General features: G+C 40.6%; 1 protein-coding gene across 3 annotated transcripts in view; it reads right to left on the reverse strand.

Moving 5' to 3' along the window:
* The window catches only part of afap1l1a (actin filament associated protein 1-like 1a), a 48,439-nt gene that overhangs the window by 10,905 nt on the left and 11,480 nt on the right, over positions 1 to 26,054 (reverse strand). For 2 of the 3 annotated variants that reach the window (XM_041798304.1, XM_041798303.1), the window contains exons 2-13: positions 10,928 to 11,053; positions 9,151 to 9,234; positions 8,954 to 9,033; positions 8,346 to 8,484; positions 8,041 to 8,136; positions 7,742 to 7,956; positions 5,450 to 5,629; positions 5,220 to 5,303; positions 4,042 to 4,117; positions 1,626 to 1,745; positions 1,333 to 1,544; positions 11 to 156 (exon numbers count right to left, since the gene is read on the reverse strand). In XM_041798304.1, coding sequence (XP_041654238.1) covers positions 11 to 156; positions 1,333 to 1,544; positions 1,626 to 1,745; positions 4,042 to 4,117; positions 5,220 to 5,303; positions 5,450 to 5,629; positions 7,742 to 7,956; positions 8,041 to 8,136; positions 8,346 to 8,484; positions 8,954 to 9,033; positions 9,151 to 9,234; positions 10,928 to 11,053 — 1,558 coding nt within the window. Of the gene's footprint in view, positions 1 to 10; positions 157 to 1,332; positions 1,545 to 1,625; positions 1,746 to 4,041; positions 4,118 to 5,219; positions 5,304 to 5,449; positions 5,630 to 7,741; positions 7,957 to 8,040; positions 8,137 to 8,345; positions 8,485 to 8,953; positions 9,034 to 9,150; positions 9,235 to 10,927; positions 11,054 to 17,630; positions 17,822 to 26,054 lie in introns of those variants that run through there. The other variant, XM_041798305.1, reaches the window with a different exon arrangement.

The following is a 26,054-nucleotide window of genomic DNA, read 5'->3' on the forward strand; positions in this document are numbered from 1 at the left end:
TCTCACTCACAGGAAGGAGTGCCTTGCAGCGTCGCGGATGTTAGCGATGGTTTCCACGTCAACATAGTCGTAATGAAGGGACTCTGGGTCTGTCGCTGAGCCTGTCTCTGCCAAGAGGACGCCGAGCCATCTTCCCAGTTCCACTGAGCTGCTGGCCTAAATACACAAGGCAAATCAACTTGGAAACATGGAAGATAATATCATGTCATCATCCATCTTTTGGCATCTTGTAGGCTGCAGGACAAGCAAAAATACCTGCAACTATCATTCCTAATTTCACGTGATATCACACACCTTTTTCTTTATTTACAGAATTTCATCAGAGAAATAAAACCCAGAGAAGAGCAAGTAACGGATTCATGCCACTAAATACTCTACTGTCTCTGTAGCTTACAATAGGCAGTATCACTGGACAGACTTCTCCCAATGCCAGAGACACACAGAAAGTTGTCAGACCCTTTACTTTTTCCACTTTTTTTCTGTTGTTTTGTTGAAAACCTTAATTTTCGTTCTCATTAATCTACACTCAATATCCCATAATGACAAAGTGGAGACAGAATTGGAAGGCCTCACAAGTGACAATGCATATCAGAGCAAAAAGAAAGCCATGAGGTCAAAGGAACTACTTGCAGAGCTCAATGACAGGATTGTTGCAAGGCACAGATCTGGGGAAGGCTACAAAAAGTTCTGTTGCACTGAACTCTCCAATGGAAGGAGTCTGGCACAGCTAAGACTCTGCCAAGAGCTTGTTGCCTGGCCAAACTGAGCAATTAGGAGAGGAGCGTCCTAGTAGGAGAGGTGACCAAGAACTCGATGGTCACTCTGACTGAGCTCAGAGATCCTGTGTTGAGATGGGACAAAGTTACAGGAGGACAACCATCAGTGCACCCCTCCACTGATGTGGGCTTATGTGGTGAGATGGAAGCCTCTCCTTAGTGCAAACTAAGCTGACTGTGAAGTTCTGGTAAAGGTATTGCTGTTTTAATGTTTGAACTCAAGTCCTGGGTGCTGTATGAGAGACAAAAGTCCCCAAAATTGAAAGCTTATTCTGATATCTCAGTTTTTCTGCAATTTTCATGGTACATAAATGTGTAATTTTGAAGAGACGGAGGATGGACATCCAACATTAAACTTTCATTAAAATCCATGTTTACATTCTAGCATCATATTCAAAAATCTCTTCTTTGTGCCTTGTATTAATCTCCACCAACCCAAATAACTCAGATTTTGGCTTCTAAATGTTCCAAAACCCTTAGACCCAATCAGCAATATCAGTTAACAAAGCTGAAGACCAAAACATCAAAATAAGAAACAAGGGCTCTTGTTTTTCACCTCCAGAGCTGCCACCTCATTGCTGTTCTGTAGGATCCTAAAGGCAAAGGGATGTTTGGGTCCCAGCCCCGGAACAACCTCGCAGCCATATAGAGGAAGTGAAGGCAGGGAGGTCCGAGGGTCTCCTTTGTCATGGTAAAAGTGTAGGGAGCCTCTGCACACGCAACACCACTGTTCCCCCCACACTTGATTCACCAGCACAGACAGATATCCTGTGTGGGGAAGAGTGAATGAAAGATGAGGCAAGTGCAAAAAATTAAAACATAAAAAGTGATGGTGAATTCCGGTCAGACCTTGGCGAGGGTCGTTGAAGGATGTTCGAGAATCTCCTGGACGTGGGAGCTTTTTCTTGGAGAAGCTGATGATACGTGTGATTTTACGGCCTGCGGCTAAAGCTCCCCGTTTCACCTTTCCTACATCAAAAATGAAAAGATTGAATACTCAAGAGAGCATGACATCACCATAGGTAGGAGTCTGCAGTTACAGTTACTGAGTGGCAGAAAGCACATTCTGGTGTCATTAATCAGCAGGAAGTAAGCAGTAAGCAGCTTTGATTTAGCTGAAATGTGCCATCTATGCAGAAATTACTTCTTGAGAAGGTTCTCTGTGGGCAGTATAGACCCTAAGCTGATGGAAGATGTTTACAGAAATGTTTTGAACATGATGAAGATTCAGATGCAGTTTTAATGTTTTTATCATACCTTTAAACCTTCATACATTTAGTTAGTACTGAATATACTGTAATCAGAACTTCACTAATTTTTTTCTTTTATCATCTGTATCTGTTAGTTTTTGGGCTAAAAATCCAATTATTTTATCTCATCAGACGCCTGGGCAAAACCCAGCATAACCTATTAACGTACAATTTGGCAGCAAAGATGCTTTGTCCTTATCATTGATTAAATAAAATAATTCAATCAATTTGACTGCTATTCAGCCCTAATACTAAAACTATTTTGTAGTTACTACATTTGAAATGAACAGGCAGCAAATTAGATGGGTGCTAAAAATCAGTGGGAAATCAGAGGACAACTCAAAGTCATCAGGAAATTGATCTTTTTACTCTTCCTTTAGTTCCTTTTCAACTGATAAAAAGGTCCTTGTCCCCCCTTGGACCTTTTACACTTTTATTGATTTAATAAATCAGTCTTTTGACATTAAAAAAAAATCTCAAAAAAAAAATTTAACACTAAAGTGAAAATAGATTTCTATGAAGTAATGTCAATCAAACAAAAATATGTAAGATAAAATAAGTTATCACATATAACCATGTCAACCCCTTTTAAAGTGACTGACCCAATTTAACAGAGGTCCAGCTAATTGGTGCCAGTAGTTGCAAAATTAGTGAAATGTGGATCACCTGTGTGCAGTGAATGTGTCTCAAGTGATTATTGTACAAAGGCACCTGTGTTTGGAAGGTCTGCCTGGATCAGGCCATCCTCACAAACTGAGTGACCATGCAAGAAGGAGATGAGTGTCAAGGCTACCAAGACACCTATGACTACTTCGAAGGAGTTGCAAGTTTTATCAGCTGAGACAGGAGACATTTTGGATTCATTTGTTGCCCAGGTTCTTCACCAGTCAAAGCTTTATGGAAGAGTGGCAAAGAAAAAGGAACTGTTGAAGAAAACTTACCAAAAGGTATGTGGGAGACTCCATGGTCAAGTGGGAGAAAGACCAAAATGGTGCTTTTTTGGCCATCAGACAAGACACTATGTTTAACGGACACTTAACAAGGCACATTCATAAAAACAAACCCTCCCCACTGTTAAGCACGTGGTGGGAGCATCATGTCATGGGGATGCTTCTCGGCAACCACCAGGAAGGTTCATAAAGGTAGAGGGTAAAATGAATGGGGCAAATAGAAGAAAATCCTGCAGGGCAATCTTACGTGGTTTACAAGAGAACTAGGGCTTATTTTCCAGCAAGACAATGACCTGAAGCATACAGCCAAAGCTGCACAGAAATGGTTTAAAGACAACAAAGTGAATGTTTTGGAATGGCCAAGTCAAAGCCCAGACCTCAATCCAATAGAGAATTTGTGGCTGGACTTGAAAAGGGCTGTTCACGCCTGATCCCTGTGCAACCCGACACAGCTTGAGCACTTTTGTAAAGAAGAATGGAGTCAAATTGCAGTGTCCAGATGTGCAAGCCTGACTGAGACCTATCCACACAGACTCGATGCTGTGATTGCAGCCAAAGATGCATCTACTAAATACTGACTTGAAGGGGTGAATATTTACCTGGTCACTTATTTTACATTGTATATTTTTGTTTCACTGACATTGCTGTGTGTAGTGTTTTCTTTTAGAACAATAAAAAATGAAAAAGAAGACTGATATTCTGACTTGCATGCTGATCTCTACACAGAGGTGCCCACAAAACATGGATGAATCACATCAACCACTGTTTTTATTCTAGGTAATTAAAGCCAGATCATGTTATTATGTAGAGTATTTACAGCACTCGTTCATCAAACTTTTACTTCAGCCAGCTGTTTTCATTTGCCAAATGATTCCATAAGTGGTAAACATAATAAGACCTTTTCCATTTCATCCACCAAACCAACTATAACACAAATATAGCAGAACAGAAGTCATGACAACTACCGCATCTACCGATGAAAACTGAGCAAGAGCAGCAGAAGAAAATAAGCTGCTAAGTGTTAGTTGCTGCATTGATTTTAGGCCGTGTGGGTTTCTGTCTCACCATTCTCTCTGCAGTTCTCTCCAGTCGACACGCCCACACTGTCTGAATCTGATGTGTTCCTCTCGGTGGATAACCTCTGAGGGGAGAAAAAAACCCACAAGAAAACAAGTTTAGACAATCTACAATCAAACTAGGTTCCTCTACAACTTTCCTTACCAGATTTGGAACAAAAAAACAAGAGGCATTTTCTTACAAGCTTACATACACTCCCTGACTACTTCATTAGGTATACCCTAAGAATAGATATTCATTAAAGCATGTAGACATGGTCAAGGTGACCTGCTGATATTCAAACTGAGCATCAGAAAGGGGAAAAAGAAATGAAAATTGACTGAATGTGTTGTTGGTGCTAGACAGGCTAATCTGAGCATTTCACAAACTGCTGATCAGCTGTGATTTTCACACCATCACAACCATCTCTAGGGTTTACAGAGAATAGTGAGAGAAAGAGAAAAATATCCAGTGAGCTGCAGATCTCTGGGCCAAAAAGAAGACAGAGGAGAAAGACAAGACTGGTTTGAGCTGATAGAAAGGCAACAGTAACTCAAATAACCCTTCGTTAAAACTGAGGCATGCAGTGAATGCACAAAATCATAAATATGATTTTAAACACAAGCAGCTCTGATCCTCCTCCAAGCAGATTGCTGACATTTGATTGGCTGATTAGATATTTGCATTAATGAGCAGTTGAGGAGATATGCCTAATGAAGAGGCCAACAGCGTATGGAACTATCTTTTAGCTTCTTCTCTCCTCCCACATGTTGTCTCATAACCATGATCTCATGAAATACTTAGACAATAAACCAATCCTCTGGTGTTTTCTCCCATAAACTCTCCCCTATCGTCACCCATGCTTTCATTGATGACAGAGCCTTGCTTTCTTTATGTTCTGACAGGTTGGTAGGCTTTAAAGAGGATGTGCCGGTTTCAACAATGACTCACCAACACTACTATAATTTCTGTCTTACCATCCAATTATGATGCAGATCTCATCTTTGTTCTGGAGGCCAAATACAGGTATCACTGTAAACCGTGAGGACCTTGACAATTGTTAAGGAAAATTGGTGCTGACAACGAAATTGCTGCTTTTCCTCACCTCAGCTGTAATTTAAGACTCGCAGAGGAAAAAAAAACCTGACAGAGACACGCAGAAACAAACATCCTCTCTTTGCTCCTACCTTGTCAAGATCAGTTTTTCTTTGGGTGACAGGAGACGCAGATTCCTCAGGCCCCGCGCTCTGACCGCTCACCTCTCTTACAACCTGTGGTGAAATTTGACATGTCAGTCTACACTGTAAACTTCCTTTCATGTGTTCTTCTCTCTCCGTCAAACCCACTTCCTCTGATTGCATGATTGATGCTTATGCTACCGGGCTGTATTACTAAATGTTTGATTATAGTGTGTTACCCTGAGCCATCTGTGGGCCTGCTCCTTGCTCTGTACCGCCAACACGAGTGCATCTCCATTGGGTAAGGTGAAGCGGAGCTCATGGTGCTTCCTCTTGCTGTCTTTGGGTGCATAGACCACAGTGCACTGGGGCAACAGCAGGTCTACATAGGGGCACGTGTCTTTTGAGCTCTTGTAACACTGCAGAAAGAGAGCATTCAGTGAGCTTTGGATAACAAACCTGATAGCAAACTTTAACCACTGGCAAATAACATGGCATGGGCATCTATCAGAAGCCAGTTATTATCTGTTGTGTACAATCAATTTAAAGCGATTAAGAGAGCAAGAGATTTTTTTACTGGGTAGAAGGAGTCAAACTGGACACACTCTGATCTGTTTTCTTTTGTTTTTCTTTTTTTTCTTTAGATTTATTTTTGGGCTTGGAAACAGGGAAGAGAGTGGGGAGAGACATGCAGTGCTTCAGGCCAGATTTGAACCCGTGCCGCCTGTGCACATGGGTAGCGCCTTAAACCACTCGACCATCTGTATGCCCCAACTCTGTTTTCAAGGTCCAACGTGAAAAAAGATGGCATAGAGGACATATTAAAAGAAGTGTTGGAAAAAAATGGTATTGGCTCTAATTTTTACAATCGGTGCATCTTTATCAGTACTTTTCCCTGCATAGTAAAGTTGAGCATTGGCTACACCTTAATTCGGCAATTCAACTGGACTTGTCCTATCTAAGTTTACAAGTAGCAAGAAAATCAATTTATTGTTGGGAGTATTTCCATCTCTACCTCTGTAGATGGCAAATTATAAGATTCTAATCATCTGGGTACTTTGCCCAAACGATGCTGGCCTCACCCTTCAGTGGGTGATAACACTCCATCTAAATTAATTGTGGTGAATGGAAAAGATATGATCTTTAAATATGAAAACAGTTTAAAGGGTACTAAGTCCCCAGATCCCATGGTCAGTGAGGGTCAAGAACAATCTACCTGCAAATTCTTGCCCCCAATATTGCAATTGCAATTTAATATGCAATTATTTTTTTAAATTCCTCATCTTATGTATTTAACTTCAATGCATATATCCAGAAATTGTCCAAGACAGGTGACCAACTAGTAATACAACATATGCCACCAAGATCGGGACAATTACACGTTAAAAACAGACGAAAAGGCGTAGACTCACAGCGTAAAGCACACAGACATTCACCCTCCTGCCGGTCGCTACACGAGCAGCGTCCCCTCCCATTTTGTTTTGTATTTATCAACAAGCAAGCAATGAACCACTTTATATCATAACAAGTCGCAAATGAGTTGTCTGAATTCTGCATTGAAGGGAATGATGATTTTATGTCTTTCTCATTTTTAATGAGACTAACATACAAAACCAAGGCAAGTACAGTTTGTTGCAAACTACTCTAGAAAAAATTGATGAATGTTTACATGATGTAGTAGAACATCTCCGCCTCAAAAAAAGCATTAAACTGGTATTCTGAAACACATTTCAGGTTAAGAGATACTGCACCCTCTGCAATGGAACTATGTTCTCTGTCACAGTACAAGCGCTCCAGTTTGTGTCTAACTGAGGTTTATACATGCAAGAGTGAATTGATCTTCCACCACATTATCTACGTAGGTCAGTGGTTTCCAACCTTTTTTCCTTTGAGCCCCTACTACTTGTATTGAAAATTTGAGCCTCCGAGGACTGACATAAAAAAATAGCGGTACTTTATAGCCAAAAATATGTTGGCTTGCCTGTACGCTCTGTCAAAAAATGTACAAAGCACTTCATTTCTCCCAAAAAACCCCCTCTGTATCAGGCACTAATTCAGCTTGGTGTGGTGTTATTATCCCTGTAGAAGCCCGCAAACCCACACAGCTGATGAGAGGATCAGTGTGTAGCAGAAGGAGACACAATGCTGAAAACTGCATCATAAATTAGTGCCTGGCACAGAGGGTATTTTTTTGGGAGAAATAAAGTGCTTTGTATGTTGTCAACACAGCATACAGGCAAGCCAGCATATTTTCGCGGCCCACTTTTATGTAAAACTTGTTAAACTGCATGGATAAAACGTTCCCATCTACAGCCATTATGCTGCAGATCTCTCTGAGAAATCACAGAAATCACTGGAGGCTAATGCCACTACTATAGTCAAGTACCTCACATGACCCAACTTCAAAAATCCCCAAATATCCCTTTAAAAGTCGAGTTTTACTCAGCCTAATAGATAAGTTTGACTTTTTCTAACTGCATGTAAACGTGCTGCATGACTGCACTCTCCTGGAGTATTCTACAGATTCTCACTTGTAGTCTGTTCTCGCGGATGACAGTTAGCTGCTTTGCCCATTGTCCAAAACGCTTCTTGCGCAGCAGGAAGGCGCAGATTCGACAATCTCTGGCTGGAGGCATGGAGCTCTCATCTGACGGCCACTGATGAGTGAGTCGGACCCCCGGGCTCCTCTCCTCCTCATCCTCCTCGTAGGACTCGTAGGAACTGCTCAAAGCATCTGAGTCATTGTCTGTAAGAGCAATCAGAGAAGATAAATATGTCTCATCGGTTTGAAAGGGAAGTTTTACTCGTCAAGTTTAAGCACTCTACTCACATGAGTTTTTGCGATGTGTGTTAATGCAGGTAGTGGGGTAGTTGTTTTCAGCATCTTCATATCCATCCTCTATTGAGTTTGGAGGGCTAGGCCTCACTGCAGGAACGGAGAAAAAAACCCTAATTAGTCCTTACAGGATGTTCTAACATGCACTTTAATGCTCCTTGCACTTTGTAATTATGTTTTGAAAAGTGCTGTGTGCCCATATTTGTGTAATCGAAATGCTAATTGCTGGTTTAAAAGGTTTTTTTACAGCTGAAAAGTCATTAAGGGCACTGAGTTCAGCACAGTGGGAAGATGCTGACCTCGAGTGATGATATACTCGGGCATCTTGCCAGGGCTGAGCGGCACTGCCTCCTCATAGTACTCCTCGGGAGGAGGGGTCGTGGGCAGAGGTGGGGGGGAGTCAGCTGAGTGTGGGGCTGTGGAGTCTGTGCAGTTCTCCTAAATGAGACATACAAGGCTTAGATTTCCTCTATAAACACACGAGATTTTAATTCACAGCCAAAGAACTACATCATCAAAGAGACAAAATTAAACCCTTAAAATAATATCCATAAATTAGGAACATGGGCTGCGGGCAGGCCCTGAAACCTTAACTATTCCAGCAGCCTGCAGAGTGATGAGTATGTGTGCATGGGAAACCCCCACAACATGGAACACAATCTCTGTTTTCTTTGCTGTTTCTCAGAGTAATTTAGAGGCACAATAGTCCTCTGGAAAGTTACATTTCTAAAGTGTTGAAAAGAGGGGGCTGCACTCTCCTTAAGATGGATGCATTTCACCTACATACAACAACATGCATCCCCCACACATCGTCAAACTACATTTAGGATTCAAAGCCAATATTTCACATGTAAATTGAAATTTATTGAAAAAAAATATGTCATCAATTAACTGTATTATCACATGCCTCTTTACAAGTGTCCATCTGGGGGTTCTTGTCTTCTTTCAGGTCGTCAGTCACATCCTTTAGGCCCCCGATCTCACAATCTAAAACAATATTCAACACATTCATAACATTTTTGTTTGAAAAGATGATACAACTTCATCAGGTCATATACAGGCTGATTTATATCTGTTTTACAGCCCATTACAGCTCAAACTCACCAAATGTTTCAAAGAGTGACTCCACAAAGCTTGTGCCATTTCTGTACATTGATGAGTTCATGTAGATGTAGTCTGTTCCTGAAACTGCAGGAAATTATACAGAGACACTTCATATTTAAGAAAGTCATATTTTACCACATGAAATAAAATCTAGAGCAAGTTTTATCTCAGAACCAAGGTTGTTTTTAGTAATTTGTAGGCCCTGGGCAAAGACCAATATTTAAATCAGCTCATTTTGGATAACAAGGCCACAGAATTACAGAACAGACCCAAACGAGAACTATAAATACCCAAAAAGCCAACAGCAGTTCATCAGTTTTTAGAAGAGCATCATAACTCAAACTCAGCACATCATAATAGTTTAACATGACTCAATGCCCGAAGGACCTATAAAACAAGAAATTTATCCTCACTGCTGCAGCAGTATCTATTTTGTTTTTACCATAAATCGTAAATATTCACTTATTGTAATACAATTCTTCCACAGTCATCCACTATGAATGTGGTTAAGTTGGTAGAGTTGGCTGACTCACAATCTGAAGGTTTTAGGTTCAACCCCAACTCCTGCAGTCACATGTCAATGTGTCCTTGGGCAAGATAGTTAACCCCAGTTTGCTCCCAGTGCTTTATCTGGCATGTAAATGGGTATGGATGCGTTTGAATGGTATTAGCTAATACTGATGGACAATTCTCCATAGCAACCTCTGCCATCAGTGTGTGAGTGGTGTGAAAGGGTATGAATGGGTAGGTGTGACCTGTGGTGACAAATTGCATCAAGTAGTCAGATGACTAGAAAAGCACATTACAAGCTCAAGTCCATTCACCTATTCATTGTTTCTATCTGCTTGATATGACATTTTGGGACTTTTGCCAGGGGTTTTCATGGATTTTTATGGACAAACAAAATCTACTTTGAACAATTTTATTTACATTAAGGATACAAAGAAGACACATTAGGTAGTTGTACCATTAGGCAAAGGTGGGCAATTGCCTGAGGCCTCGTGCTCCAAAAACCCTGACACGCCAGACCGACTGTTTCAAATATCCATTGCATGGATGTATTTCTTATTCATCTGGGAAGCAGCAGGTTGGGAGAAGAGCGAATATCTTTTCCATCATGAAAAGCTTTCAGTGTAGCTCTTTGCTCTGGTTTAATAAAGAAATGTTGCTGTAGCTAAGACCAAGCTAATCACTCCACTAGCAGCCATTTCAACTGAGATGCAGGTATCATTTCCTGTTTTCTTTTGGCTGACAGATGGATGCAGCTCAAGGTAAAAGTGGGCAAGCCTTCTATTCTCAAGATGCAAGGTGCATGAGACCCAGTACTCATGCTGGCAGTCTGTAATCCCTGACTTGTTAACATGCCCCCTGAAAGTGAAATCAAGCCATGAGGCAACACATACTTACCACATTACCACATACCCAGTCTGACAGAATGGTAAGAGGAGATGAATTATTTATATTTCAGAAGTGTGTATGTCCTGTAGTTCCAGGGCTTAGTAATCTGAAAAGACATTCTTTGAAACATTGTGTTAACTTGTTATGATTGCTTTTAGCTAATGGAACAGGGCCACATCTAGGTCTTTGCAGGGGGTCTGCAGATTACTTAATCTGCCCCTGGTCATCGTGATTATAATTGGCCCCTTGGAGGACACACCCCAGGGAATGGCCTACTTCAGCCTTATGGTAAAATCACCTCAAACCACAACTTAAATGATCCAAATAGACTGTCTGCTCCAAAACCTTTTCTGGGGGTCTCTCTCCCCCTCTCACCAACCTGACGGCTGTATCTGCTGCAGGAGGTTCCACACGGAGGTCTTCTTCTCCTGTGTAGAGGAGCTGAGGTTCTCCTGGTCCAGCATCTTCAGCAGAGCACCTAGTTCACTCACCAACACCTCCATGGCTGTACAGGAGGGAAAGGGGGCAAAGGTCAGTAGGACATGGGTTCAGTATATCAGCAAAGAGGGCAAAGGGCAGACAGGCAAGTCCAAACAAACCCAGAGGACTGTGTCAGAAAGGCTCCTTCTCTGTGTCTTTCTTTCGTTTCTGTCACTTTGCTTCACAGTTTGTATATATCAATCTGCCACTTTATCACACAGCTGCCTCTCTGTCCTCCCCTTTCTTAAGGAGAAGCAGACTAAACAACAACAAAACGCCAGGCTGACCGGAAACAGGTTGTCTAATTGCTTGTTAACCCGGAGAAAATAGCAAAGATAACACTTCTATATTTACAGAATAAGAGTCCTGTGAAAGGAGCAAAAACCAGTCAGTAGATTTGCATGCATATTAAGTCCAGCTAGGAATACAGTATAGATTGATGAGCAGTTGGGAAATACTTGTGATTTAGCCCAGTAAAAACAACTTATTAAAAACATTTAAATCTATCCATTCAGTTTCTTTTTTGAGTGGCCCTAATATGCTATAAAAGGTGCAACATGCATTTCAATAATTCATTTTTAGCTGGGTTAACACAATTATTTAACTGTTTTAAGTGCATGTAAATGTGCTAAATGTTGTTTTTCTGCAGCAGCAGTTGCTGGCTCACACAACCCTGGGCACAAACCCAAATTTCAGTCATCTGTCACTCTGAATGCTTAGGAGTTAAATCGACTGCACTGTAAAGATGCTGGCAGAAAAATGAGCCTCTGACAAGAATAATGAAGGACCACTTAACAGAGGCCAGAGCAGGCCAATCTAGCAGACCTGAGAGGGAGCTGATCTTTATCTGTCAGTCGGGAGATTTAAGTCATGGAAGCACAAAAGCCAGAACTGGCTCAGACAAGCCGGCCTCCTGCAATACACACTCTGCACAGGGCTCTGCAGGTTCACACTGTGTGGCTTATAGGGATATATGTATGCTTCACATCGCATGTTGATCTGAGAGGTGGGACTGCTCCACTCCCTGTTTTCAGAACAGAAATTAAATAAACCCTCTCAATCCTGCAGCTGCTGGACCCTCTGAGAACAGGTCTGCAACCTGCTGATGGGCTAGGATTTCTTCCCTACAGACTTACAGCAAAGCCACCAATTCTCTGCTACTTTTCAAGCTTTTAGTTTTAATTTTTTTTGTCTGTATTGTTACACTCAAACAGTCATGCCTCTATCTCAATAATCCTAAAATCCACAACAGTCCACAACAACTGTCTGAGTCACTGCTGGCACGCTTGTCTCACTCTTCCACTTAAATCACTCCCACTCCCCCCATGTCTTTCGGTCTCTCACCAACTCCCCCCTTCACAGTTTTCACAGTCCAGCCACATTAGATCTGCTGAACCATGCACCTTGATGGAGGTCAGCCACGGGACAGCCACTGAGCCAGAAAAGTCTTTGTTCTGCGGGCAGTCATATGGCAACAAGACCTGTTGCAAAGCAAACATGCAACACACACAAAGACGTGCTCACATGCAGAAAAATGTAAAGAACGCTTGCATGAGGTGTATTGAGTCAGGATGGGCACTGATGAACAAATATTAAACAGTCAATAAGACCACAAAGCCATGTTTACAAGAAAACCTTTTCATCTGAAAATGGTTAGTGAAATCAAACTCAGTTTTCCCAGTTTTCCCAATTTGGTTGATCACAGTTAATAGATGATTGTCATAAGGCCAGTTAGGCTTGGATGCCACCCCAAAGTTCATATGGTAAACGAGAGCGTTCAAGAGGTACTTTTCAAAAAGTTTCTCAGAAAGTGATTGGACGAATGCTCTGACAGTCACATTCATTATGGACAAATCAGAGTGACAAGACAAAACAAAGTAGTAGGCATGCACAGCTCCGATGGTAATCTGACCTCAAAGGGCAGGCACTGGCATAGTTCATGAGTGTTGGAGCTTGCTGGTGGTTAAACTCATGCTGATGCCAGTCAGGAGAAGTACAAAAACATTATCTGACAAGGGAAGTTTTCAGTGTGGCTCTTTACTCTTGTTTCGATAAAGAAATGTGGCTCATTTCCGATTAACTGCCACTATAACTACATTTGAGCAAATCAATTCACCAGCAGCAGATATTGTAATTACCAGTTTACAGAGCAACTACAGCCCACAACTTGTAAACTCATGCCAAAGCAGGTTGGGAGAAGAGCGAAAACATCTTTTCCATCAAGGAAAGCTTTCAGTGCTGTTCGTTGCTCTTAATTCAATGAAGAAATTAAGTCTGGCTCTGACAAAACTGTCGCTATATTATTGCTACACTGGTGGAAGACATTCCCAAAGCTTTGAGGACAGCAGCACCTCGCCTAAAGCTACTGCCTCGTTCTCATCAAATGATGCTGATTGGTCAGGTCTGTTTTAAAACCCAGCACAATCGTTTCAGATTGGAACTTTACAAGATGGATTTGCCTGATGACAGACATGGAATCTGGCCAAATCTGCTCTGCAAGGCTACATTAAAAGTGTGACAACTATGCAACAAAAGAAGAAAAAAAAAACTCTCTCAATCTCCTCATTTTCTTTGTATAGTTGCTAGTTACTTTTGGTGACTATTTTTACCTTAAATGAACATCCTTGGTATATAGTGGGTTGGGTTAAAAGTAAACGTTAGTGCAGCCATCTATAAAAGCCACATGAGCTGGCCTATTGTAAGGGTTTAATTTACTTGTTGATGCATCATTCCTACACAAAGATCCCTTCACCAGTGACAAGCAGAAAGTCTTGATGAGCTGTAAGATGTATCTTGTGCTTTTCATGAATGTCTGCTCTACATTTAGACTACTCCCACTCCTTAAAGACAGACATATTTTCCTGAGGTGGGTCTTCCTATGGGCTTAACAATGCCCAGCCAAGGCTACAGTAAAGTGCAACAAAAGCTACAGTAGGTGTGTGTGTTTGCGTGTGTCTGTTTTGCCACTTCTTTACTACTGCGGTTTCCGTCCATTGTAACAAAAGCACGCTCGTTCTTTGAGAAGTGGGCATGAGGAATTTATCCATGGAGGGACTTGGAATGTGTCCTCATTAAGATCCGATTCACCCTGGGGGAGATGAGGAAGGGGAGCTTGTGGACGGAGAGGAAACTCATGAGAGAAGGAAGTCTTGGCTCTGCCAGAGGTTCCAGCTGTTTAGATCCTGGCTCTGGTTATACACTGGGCTTCCCCTAATCGAGTGGAGGATAGAACTGTATCTGCAGCATGACTCACTAACAGCACGGAGAAGCTGAAATTTACACCAGTCAGCATTAAATCAAATATAACACAGAAATAAAGGCGTTACTCTAAAGCAGCTGGCGTCCAAACAATCAGAACTGTTTCACTATTTCCCTTGGACTGGCCTTCTTAAGATCTGATTATCCAATTTAACGATAGCAGTAACTCTTCTTGTGCCAAAATGAGCAAAGAGGAATTACTACAGAGTATTTGGCGTGTGAGTTGGAGACGACCACCCTTAACTCCCTGGTCATAACCTCATAATCAACACCACACTACCTACACAGCCGTAGCAGCACATGATCCTTTAAATCTCTGCCCCCAATCTTAACCTGTGGGCCTTTATGTGAGTGTGATTAGCCTTTGATGTTTCTAAGTGCAAGATAAGATGGTTTTCTTAGGCCTTGCATGAGGGAAGCTTGCATAAGGAAATAATGCTGCACAAATACAAGTCAGGTATGGTTTGATTTGAGAATACGGTGGATATTACTGACCCTTTTTTGGCTCTCTGACTGGCCAGCTGACACACCAATCATAGAACACCTTCCCATAGCAACTGTTGCTTGCCAAGTGCATGATTGCCTACTTCCAGTTTGGCAATCATGCCTGGGCCAAGTTGTTTCATTTGTATGACTCTGGACAACCAAACTTGCAATTCAACCCTATTGACAATCACAAAAGAAAACTTGCATATTGCTGGCATCAGACCAAAACCTTGTATCTCCATGTTTCATTATTGTACTTTTTTTTTCTTCGTAAATCAGTGCTATAGGTCACCTTTTACATCTGTCAGCCAGCTTTAACCAGTTTTGAAGCAATAAAAAGTGTCAAAAAGATGCTGACTATGACCATTCAATGTTGAATTTATTTAAAAACAGAGTGGTTTTCATATCCTGAAGACTGGTGATTTGGGAGAAATGAGGTTTTAGTGATAAGCTAAAAGGTAAGAAAAACATTACTGACAAAATGCAGCTATGACATTACTTTACAGCAAATGAAGTAAACCAGGAACATTGGAACTACGTAATGTTGATGTACAATTCTACAAAATAAGCTCACTACGGTTACATAAATATACATGTTAGTGTTACTGCTGGTGGAGTAAGGCAGATCAGAATGTAAATCACATTTCCTTGAATCGTCTTTGTGACACAAGCACTCTGTATCAGACATTGATAACAGTTTAACTCTCTTTAAAAAATGTAAAAAAATGTACAGGTTCCATATGCCATGCTGTATCTTTGTCATTATTCTTTAATTAGGTCAGGTTAAAAAAAAAAAAAAAAGAGTCAAATCAATATAAATAAAGTAAGTTAAACTGTGGGTCTTTTCAATTTTTCAAATGAGAAGGAACCTGCAAAGTAACAATAGATTTAATTTATTCTTGCTAATATTCTGGGATATTTGCAGCTTCAGGTATGACAAATGAACTTAAGGCCATGCTTTTATGCCAACTATTTCATATGAGAAAATGTGTTGTATTTTGGGTGCCTAAAATTTAAGTTTTCAAAAATGGGTTCCGGAGGGCAAACTTTTGACAAGTTCTACAATTTTCATTGTCATGTATACTAGCAATAAGAGGTGAAAAAAGCACATGACTGTTGTAGTTAAGTACTAACTCAGTGGGCAACTTCACTCATGGTGCAAAAGTGTCCCACAACAAAAACACCAACAGTCCACTGCAAGCATAAGCAAAAGAATTGAGCAGGGATCACTGTACAAAAGGCAACATCCAAACACAACTAAACATAAAAACATCTAAACACTCTGGCCAGTAACTGAGTTAAAATTACACTTTGGATTTAAAATCAACCCAGAAATGTTAAATCCTGAGATATCAACATTCTGTGTGCAACAGCAGTCTGGGGAGGTGATTTGGACTCACTCAATGTGTGCTACTGTGTAGTCAGCAGAGGTGGAAAAAGTACAAAAATATTATACTCAAGTAAAGTACAGTTACTCTGGTTAAAACTTACCGTATTTTCCGAACTATAAGTCGCTACGGAGTATAAGTTGCATCAGCCGAAAAATGTGTCATGAAGAGGAAAAAAACATACATAAGTCGCACTGGACTATAAGTCGCATTTATTTATAAATTTATTTCACAAAATCCAGACCAAGAACAGACACTTAATCTGGAAAGGCAAGTTATTCAACCACACAAGAGCACACAGAACAACAGGCTGAATAGGTGTCCGGTGTGTTAATGTAACACATTAACAGTTATTCAGCTACACAACAGCATAAAGAATGATTGTTAACAAAACACTGTTGTTGAATTTTTTTTGAAAGTGAAAACTAAAAACGTTGTTTTCAGTGGACTATTTTGTGCAAATATTACCTGAGATATACCATAGACAAAATCATGACGAGTTATCAAAAGAGCACAAAAGATGGGAGCAAGCAGTACACCAAGCCTGCAGGAATGTGCTTAACACTCAAACTTTTACCTCCTCACACCAATCTGACAATTGCTGTTAAACACGGGACACATTCCTCACCTTGTTAACAGTGCCAGACTCTGCAGATTGTGTTTGTGTGCATTGTGTAGTGAAACTAAGAGATCTGTTTGTTTAACAGCGCAGGCTGACTTTTAAAAGAAGCTTGCATTAGCAGACTTTCTGAACCAACTCTTTGAGGGAGTGAAAAGAAGGATGGGGGGTAGTGGAAGGATGAATAATGTCAGCGAGTTAAGCACCTGTGCTAACATGTCTGACAAATCCTGATATGATGAATAATGTGACCTTGTTTTGGGTGCACAGGTTGTTTTTACTCCCTAGATTTCTCCCTCCACATGTCTCATTCTCACTCTTATAAATGGTTTCATAAAGTCACAAAATTTAATTTTTCTGCACCAGTCTTTTTCACAATAGTGCAAGCAGACATTCCAGTGAATCACACAAGAATCTGAATCCCACAAAGAGTCCCTAGTTGCCACAAATTAACAATATTTCATTGAGTCAGTTTAAGTGGCAAAATGTTGCTTTCTCAATGATTTAATCACTTAATCCAGGGGCGTCTACACTCATTTTTTTCAACTTAGGGCCACATTCAGGAAAAAACAAAAGGCTGACAGGGCCACTTTAGCACACCGCATATTTAAAGTACTAAAGCTATTAATGCTTAGTGATTGAATATATACAAATACATTTAAAAATAATAATAAAAAATGGACCATGGGCTACCGTTGGCTGTAGTTTGGACACCCTTGGCTAAAGACATGAGGAGAAGATCACCTGTATGCAACCTTAACTCTCCTGTTTATACCAGTCAACATTAGCATTTCTTGCAGCTTCTTTAGCCTAAACAGCTTTGTTTATAAAGACATCCCTCCAACACTTACCCTCCACAGCAGTGGATGAGAGTCCCACCATTTTCCGGGTTCAAGAAGGAGACAAACCGGTTCATTCATAAACCATCAGATACTGGAGAAGATATTCCCGAGTCAAAGACTTCCTGTGTGCTCCGTCCTGTGAAGTCTTTGTAGCGGAGGTGAGCTTAAGTCTGCGTTCTGCTGCACTCACACTCCCCTTACCTCTCCTTTCCTCCCTCTGATGTGTTATCTCCCTCGCTCCCTATGCACACTCCGTCTCCCCTCCTCTCTTTTCTTTTAGGGGGGTTGCTCTGTTTGTGTGCATGTGCCCTATAGCAGCCCCCTCCGCTGTAATCCTAGGGATCGTATAGCACCTGGGAAAGGCTTGCTGTGTAAACACACACATGTCGACTAATAGCTTACTCACATTCTTTATTCTTTCACATTCTTTCCCTCAACACATTATTAACCTTTAACTAGATCCACATAGGGGCTGCCACATACAAGATGCCATTGAACCCACTAAAACAGCAGAAACAGAAAAGCATTGTGCTTAAACTTCAAACTAGTGCATCACGGTTTGATAAGATACCAGTAAAGCAGCTCTGTCTCAGTGCACTGATTTAAGAAAATAAAGTGAAATACAAAGGAAGAATTAAGCAAAGATTTGAGTGGAGGTAGAGGCAAGTTGAGACTTTTCAGAGTTACACGTGGATGACTTGTTGCCTTGGGGCAGATCCAGTGCCCCCGACACGATGCAACACGCTGCCTTCAATCACACGGGAACCAACACTGCACAAACAAACCCTCAAGCACACACAGAACAATACACAACCAAATCCACAACAATAATGCAACTCTTACACTCAGACAAAACAAGTGTAGGCTTTTACTGTATGCAAAATTCAAGCTGGCTGTACGGATGACTGGCACTCAAGACTGCAAAACAATCATCATCCAGGTACTCTAGAAGAATAAAAGACAGGTAAAACACAAGATCCCCCACTGTTTTGTGTCCTGGTTTGGCTCTTTGACCTACTATGATCACTTTTAATATAGAGATAAATACAAACACAAGAAAGTACACAAGCAGAAACCACTTTTAATCCTCTTTATCCAGTATCTTATCTTAATCTAGATCTCCTTACCTTTCAGGATTGCGACACAGTGTTGCATACCTATCCTCTCATCCAAACATGACCACTTTGGGCAGGAAAAAAGAAAATTGCAACATCCAGGATGCCTAACTCTTCAGAGCAGTGAGCCACTTACCAAGTCATGGTAAATGAGTGTCCTTGCTGTATAAATATTTCTAACATAACTGGATGTAGTCATAGAAATTAAAGACAGTGAAAATGTTTTCTGCTTTTCAATTTATATTAGAGACTCCTTGAAGGGATGACATAGGGCCCTGTGAAATCCGTTTTATTTTTTGCCAAATTCCGTTTTATTTTTTGCCAAATTCCGTTTTTTAACCTTTAAAAAGAGTGTCCTGTTTATGTAAATGAATTAAATGGTCACTAATTCAAAAGAATTAACCTTAAATTTATTGAAAAAGGGCCACAAGTGCCCAGGAGCTGTTGTTTGGATAACATTGGTGTAAAATAATTATAACCAGTGTAACAGTCAGATACTTCCAACATTTTAAGACACATCTATGTGTATAATCACATCCTAACTGATGTTTCTAATGTAAATGAAGAAATCCTTCCTTTCTCTCAAACACAGAGTGATAGTAACTTAATAAAAAGGTCACGTTGAAGTTAAATGGTGACAAGTAAAATCTGTTGCCTAAACTTTTCTTTACTCTCACAGTATGTCACAGTCCATGCAGTTTGATTATGCATTGTGTTTTACTCCTGACTGTAATGGTTCTCTCATCATCTCCCTGCTCCTCACTGTCTGTCCGCCTGCCTCATATCAGACAGCTACGTTAATGCAGACACGTGTTGGATCATTAAGCAACCAAAAGGAACCACTACTGGAGGAATTGTTAAGCTTACTGATACTCAAATGTAACATCATTGAGACTGTGGGACTTTATAAAATCTCCAGTCTGTCTGACTCAAGTTTGAAGCCTTTGACAGGTGAATAGGTCTTCAAGTTGTGTCTTCTGCTGTGTGCCTTGCGCACAGACACACCTCTCTCTTTCCGTGACTCTCTGGTGTGGTGAGGTAAAATAACTTGTAGCATGGCTGACTTTTCTTGAAGGTGCAACATTATGTTGCACTGTACTGCCCCGTGTTGAGCTACATGATGTTTGCCGGTGTTTCGTGCAGCTGCCCTGACATGCTGTTATTGTTTAGGAGGGGGTGGGGTGAGTGTTTGTGAGGCACAAGTTGTGCCCCGCTTTAGCGATCCCATGGAACATATTCCCCAGATATACGTTCCTCTTTCAAAAAAACCCAACATTTCAGTCAAATTCATTCAATTCTGCGTTAAATTGTAAATTCCATTTTTATTGGCCGTTAACGTGGAAATCATAAGGCCCTAATGACATTGGGTTTGTTTTGGTATACTCTAGGTATAATAACAACGGTCAGTGGCAAGAATTTATAAAAAATTAGGACCCTGTTGCCACCAAAGCTTAAAAATCTAGAGATCCTAGAACAAGAAGAAGTGCCAGGGGAAAGCTCTGGCAGTATGGCAGCGGCCAGTCACTGAAGCTACAGCAGCTTCTAGTGTCAGGTAGTTCATTAAAGTTTAAAAGATCATTATAGACTGTGATTTAAAGCCTGTGTTTATAAAAAGAAATAAGTAATTAGTCGAACCATCTCATAAATCTTGCCATCTAATTTGATAAATGAATTTAACCATTTAACTGCGCACACCCCTAGTTTCTGAGTGTTTACCTAACTTTAGAGTAGTAAAAAAAATTTAAAAAAAGATCACCACATCTTTGTTCCATCACAAGTCCAAACTGCTTCATTTTCATTAAAAACACTCAGTCTCCCTAAAGAGATGGTGGTAGGTCCTGACACTAGACCAGTTGAGAGCTACAGCTCTAAAGGAGCATAATGAGAACATTTATCAGCAGAGCTATGGTGCAATGCGATAAGCGACTAACTAAAAACTTCCATAGATTCACATGCAATAATTGACTTTTGCTGTCAACAATGAAATGCTCTACCAGCTCACCAAAGCCCTTGACAATTTAAGAAACAACGCTTGAAATATGAACAAGCCATTATTTCTGATGTAAAATTTTGCACAAGATGTGTATGACTCCTGATGCTCATGTAGACAGCCTCAAGTGGACACGCCAGGAACTGCAGTTTTTTGCACTTCCACATCAGCTTCAATTTTCATTAACAAAGGTTATCGCTTGGGACGAACAAGAGCCCAAATGACCTTGAGCTTTGACCTTCAACATTTAGCCAGATCATCCTTGAGACAGAGTGGACATCTGAGGCAAGTTTGAAGAGAATCCCTCGAAGAGTGTTTCTAGAGTTGGGTTTACAAGCGAGCACAGACGGACAACCTGACATCATAATGCTTCTGTTCTTGGCTACCACCACTGAGAGGCCTATCTATGAAATTTAGAGAGTGACAAAAGTCTTTATCTATGTGAAGATCACTACAGAAATCTGAATGATGACAAACATTGCCATTAAAAGTGGAGATGTCCTGATTATACCTGTGCTAAAAGTAGCTGCATTAATGCATCCCTTATCGAAAAGTAGTCAGGGTATCATAGACATACAAAAAGCTAAACTGTGGAATACCTTCAACAAGCTCCTTTCAGTAAGTTTCTCTCTGCCAGAGTGTTTCTTTTTATCTCTGCATTTTTCCTCAAATTCTTTCTAGGTGTGACAAATGCTCCACATACACACACAGGGATGGTTATGGCTTTTTAAACCACTCCTCATTGGGACTTGATATGACCTCTGGCCTCTTCTGTAAAGCTGCAAACTCACACAGCAGCGTGGATGCTGAAGGAGGGATGGGACAGCATACTGGGTTGTAGAAAACCTTTTCTTTGCTTTACAAATGGATAAAAAAGCTCTCATGTAGAGCAAACATAGTCGAGTAACAAAGGTTATCTATAAAACAAACACATTTTCCAGACAAACAATGGAGCTCCCAGTCCAAAACACACAGTAGAGGTAACTTCTGCTGGACAAAGCTGCTGTGAGAAACACAAACGACTGTACCATCTGTGTCTCTGTGAGAGATCAGAATCTAATGAAAACTGCTGGGTTTTTCTTGGAAGTGGCCCCTTCCTTATTGTCTTTGGACATGTTGGGTATACAGCCTTTTCCCAACCTGATCTGACATGAAAGAGCGCTGCAGGTTGAGGACTTTGAGGTGTCCAGAAAACATAGTGTGGGAGATTTTCTTTGTCTCATCACAACGACTGGCTGAACATTATGACCCAGCAACTTATGAGAAGAAGAGAGAAGCAGATTTTTGTGTTTGTGTGTGAAAAGGCAAAATCTTATCTCCCTTGTTAAGTGAGTCATTGGAGAGGGTTTTCAGTTGAGAGACAGCAGGGTTTGAATGTTATCTCCACGCTATGTGAGGGTTATCTAAATACCACCATGCAAAGCATTCTTCCATGCATGCTGAAGAAAACAGCTGAATCATAACATTTTAGAAGCAGATAGAAAGAAGCATCAGGAGTCACATCTGTATTCCTAGACACATCACTGGGGCGTGTGTAACCAGTGCACGCCAACAAAGGTGAGGTAAACCCCATGACCAGATGTGCCTGGGAGTTTTAATTGGATTAAGAGCTGTGCCAACAATGACTTCTCTCACCAGCCTGTGTGCCCCATCATGATGAAATCTCCTCCCACTCTACTCCTCAGATTCCAGGCATTTCCCAAGTCTGACAGCTCTCCGCTCCCCAACATGCCTGGGCAGTCACATCTCCGGAGTAAAAGAAAGGTGAACAGAGACAGTGTTGGATCATTAAGGAAGTGAGACAAATCTGTGTGATGACCAAACTATGAGTGATCCTGCTGCCATACTGCAACTGTAAAACATTGACTTTAAATATGTGAAAAGGCTCAGTCCAATGAATGAACACACTGAGATTTATCTGCTGTTTGTATTGCTGATGAACAATTTAGCAGCTTTCACCTTATTACTGTGATTTGGAACCACACTTTTAGGCTGGCTATACATTAGAAAAGGGTTTCCAAAACTTTTTCAGCTCAAGACCCAGACGAGAAGTTTTCTTTCTTTTTGGGACCCAAAACACATCATGAATGTATTTGCAAAATTTTTACAACATTCGTTAAAAATCCTATAAAAATGCACTACTTTATATCTTTGCATTCAACTTCTATATTTTATTAGATTATTAAACAGCAGGATTTTAATTTGAAATTAGAATAGAGAATTGAAAGGGACTCAGTTACGGTGGACTACCTCTCACAATTAAAACATGTTTTATTCTTATGGTATTTATTAGGTGTGTAACGTTTTTTGTATTTGTCCCAAACGACAAATATGTCTGAACCAAGCGACAACCTCCAGTCCTGAAAAATGAAGCCAATGCTGATGTGCAAAAAAAAAACTGCAATACTGTGAATGTCCACTTGAGGCTGGCTGCAGGAAAACCTGAGGTCACGTGCACAACGCATGTTAAAAAGCCGTGTTTGACACTAGTAGTAAACTGGTTTACAGTCTGGTTCCAAAAAAAGAAAAGGTCTCATTAGCTTATATCTTTATGTCCTCACACCATATGGGGGGTGAATTTTTGTGTCCCGCCATCATTTCGATTATATTTAGGAAAAACCTCACAGTGCACTCATTAACGCATCTCATTTGATTGATGCTACCTATCTGTCAACCAGAATGCTACCTAGCTAGTTAGCTGAAAGGAAGTCCAGCTCAGTGGGCGGGCTCTTGCCTGCCGTTAGGTTGATCCAAGTTTGGTTGAGACAGCAATATGAAAGCAGCCACGGATTGACTTCAAAAGCTGTTTGAGCCCATCTGTAGTAATCAAACAGCATTCTTTTCACAGTCTATAGTCTGAACCATTGAAAAAGAAAAAAAATATGGAACAAATACAACAGTATTTACTGCCAATCCAGGTGGCAGTCATGCTGAAAAGGGTTTGCTAACCACTAATAAACTATCAACAAAGAAGAGGAAGAAGCTGGCGAAACAAACCTATATTTGTGGAGATATGACATATTGGATATCGGCAAAAATCCAGTTGTGCATCCCTTGTAAGAGGTCAAAGAGCTGAATGTTTTGTAACCCCTGAAAAGGCATTAAGCTCTTACAGTGACTATGGTGTTTTTGTTGCCATTTGCACTTTGAATAAGACATCTTTAATGTATTTAACAACTAGAATTATTCCCTCTCAACATAATTTTTTTTTTAGCTAAGATATTCCTCTCAGAAGTCAGAGAACAAAATAGAATATTTTTTTCTGAAACAACTGGACTTATAATGGCTACAAGTCCAGAAGGACAGATCCAAATGGATGCAAAGGTTGTGTGCTGAACGTATATGTCAGCAAGCCTCAGCTGGCAAGTTCATCATAACAACCCTGAATGACATGGCTGCATGGACAGCTCGTTTCCCCTGCCCGACTAAACATTAAAGTACTACCACTTTTAATCTATTATTACTGGCTCTGTGCCTTTCAAACACACAGGAAAGACATTAATGTTAATTTCCTTTATTCATTTGACTGTCTGGGAAAACTTATGAGATTCCCAGGAGAAACAATGAAACTGGAGCTCATTGGAAAAGCCGAGCCTGAGAACTGAATCTGTGAGCTAATGTTCTGTTTGCTCTGGAAGATGTGTCTGCTTCACCTTCTAATTCAGGTCATGAACATTTATGTGATATTAGGCTGCTCTGATACATTGATTTAGCTGTGCTGTAGCAAGATAACTCATTGATTTCAAAAATTTACAACTGATTGATTGAAAATTCAAACTTAAGTAAATTTATCATACTGCCTTTAGCGGCAGCAACTACCATGGTTCCATATTTGTGCATGTTTGCTCTCTTGATTGCACTTCATACTCATTGCAGTGTTTTTTTACTATCTACAGATAAGACTTGACTTTCAACGATCCCCTTTAAAAGGGTGCCCAGCAGGACAACTGAGGAAAAATCTGCTTCTTTTGTGTTGTGGGAGGGAGATGGAGGTATGAAGGGTGCTGCTGCCCACCCACATGCCTTCAGACACACCTGGCAGAAAGCATGTTGTGGAATGTGTGCTAAAAAAAAATTAAGGTTCAGCTTTTAATTTAACCCTCTGAGTAAGGTACATTCCAGTTAATAACAAATTTTTAAGATTGCACAACTAGGGCAGATTAAGATTTACTTTACATCCAAAAAACATTCATAGCATCTGCTTCCCTAGAAAACTCATCCCTAGAGTACTAACTGTATTTGTACGTACAATTGTAAGTGTCCTGATGTGTTTGATTTTATGATCACCTGAAGCATCTCCTGGTGTACAATAAAACACAGTGGGGAGAGCATGTTTTTACCCTCTTTGCCCTTCATTAGTAAACTTTACGATTCCTTCAAACCAAATAAGTTGTTCCACATGCTCCCCTCACCTGCTGCTGAACCGCATGTTTTTACAGTGTGCATCCAGCATATACACTGACGGTGGTATGTTTGTGTGAAATGTCTACCAACATGACAAATGTCAATGTCAAAGCCATGAGAAAGAATTTCCCTCTCTCAGGGGGACACCTGCAGCGGCTAAAAAAAGCTTTGTTTTTGTGCTATCATTAAAGCTCCATTATGCTGTCACTCCTTTGAAATGCAGCTAAAGAAGCAGGGACGTTCAATGCTATCTAGCTCAGCATCTAGACAGTGAACCAAGAATAGGGTCACCAGAGACACTACAGTAAAAGCGGGAAAGGGTCAGCTGACAGGAAGAGGAAACAGAAGGCCAGCGGTGATAAGTGATGTCATCAGTAGAGGGAGGAAGTCCATCTCTGTGGGGGGCATAAGGGGCATCCCAATACAGTTTGTGAGAGCTTTAACTAATGTAGGACAGGAAGAGTGTTTTGTTGGCAGCACGTAGAGAAAGATCAAAATCAGTCTCAAAGGGTCTTCAGTTTCAAGCTTATCAGAGCTTTTAATGTTTGCTTTGATGATTTCCAGCTTGATCTCTTTATATTTGTCATAGTACAATAGGCCCCTATCCTCACCGGTCTCTGGTGTCTGTCCATTATGGAAGAGCTTAGCTAACTTTTTTAAGTTGGCATCATGAATGGGCATTGCTCATAATTTTTTGGGATTACTCCCCTAATCAGAGCCAGAAAACACATGATACTGTTTCCACAAGTTTGCAGTTAGTTCTAATTTCTTATTTATATGGTTTTATTTGTCAGTCCTAATGGTTACTGTGTACTAGTGCTCGGCACAGTGTGTGCTTTGTCCCTCCAACTATAATAACCTTCACTTAAAAATAAATGAGAAGGAAAGAGAGGGAACTACAACCTGTATTTTTATTAAGCCTGA

The sequence above is a fragment of the Cheilinus undulatus genome, linkage group 10 (genome assembly GCF_018320785.1).
Source record: "Cheilinus undulatus linkage group 10, ASM1832078v1, whole genome shotgun sequence".
Classification (NCBI taxonomy): domain Eukaryota; kingdom Metazoa; phylum Chordata; class Actinopteri; order Labriformes; family Labridae; genus Cheilinus; species Cheilinus undulatus.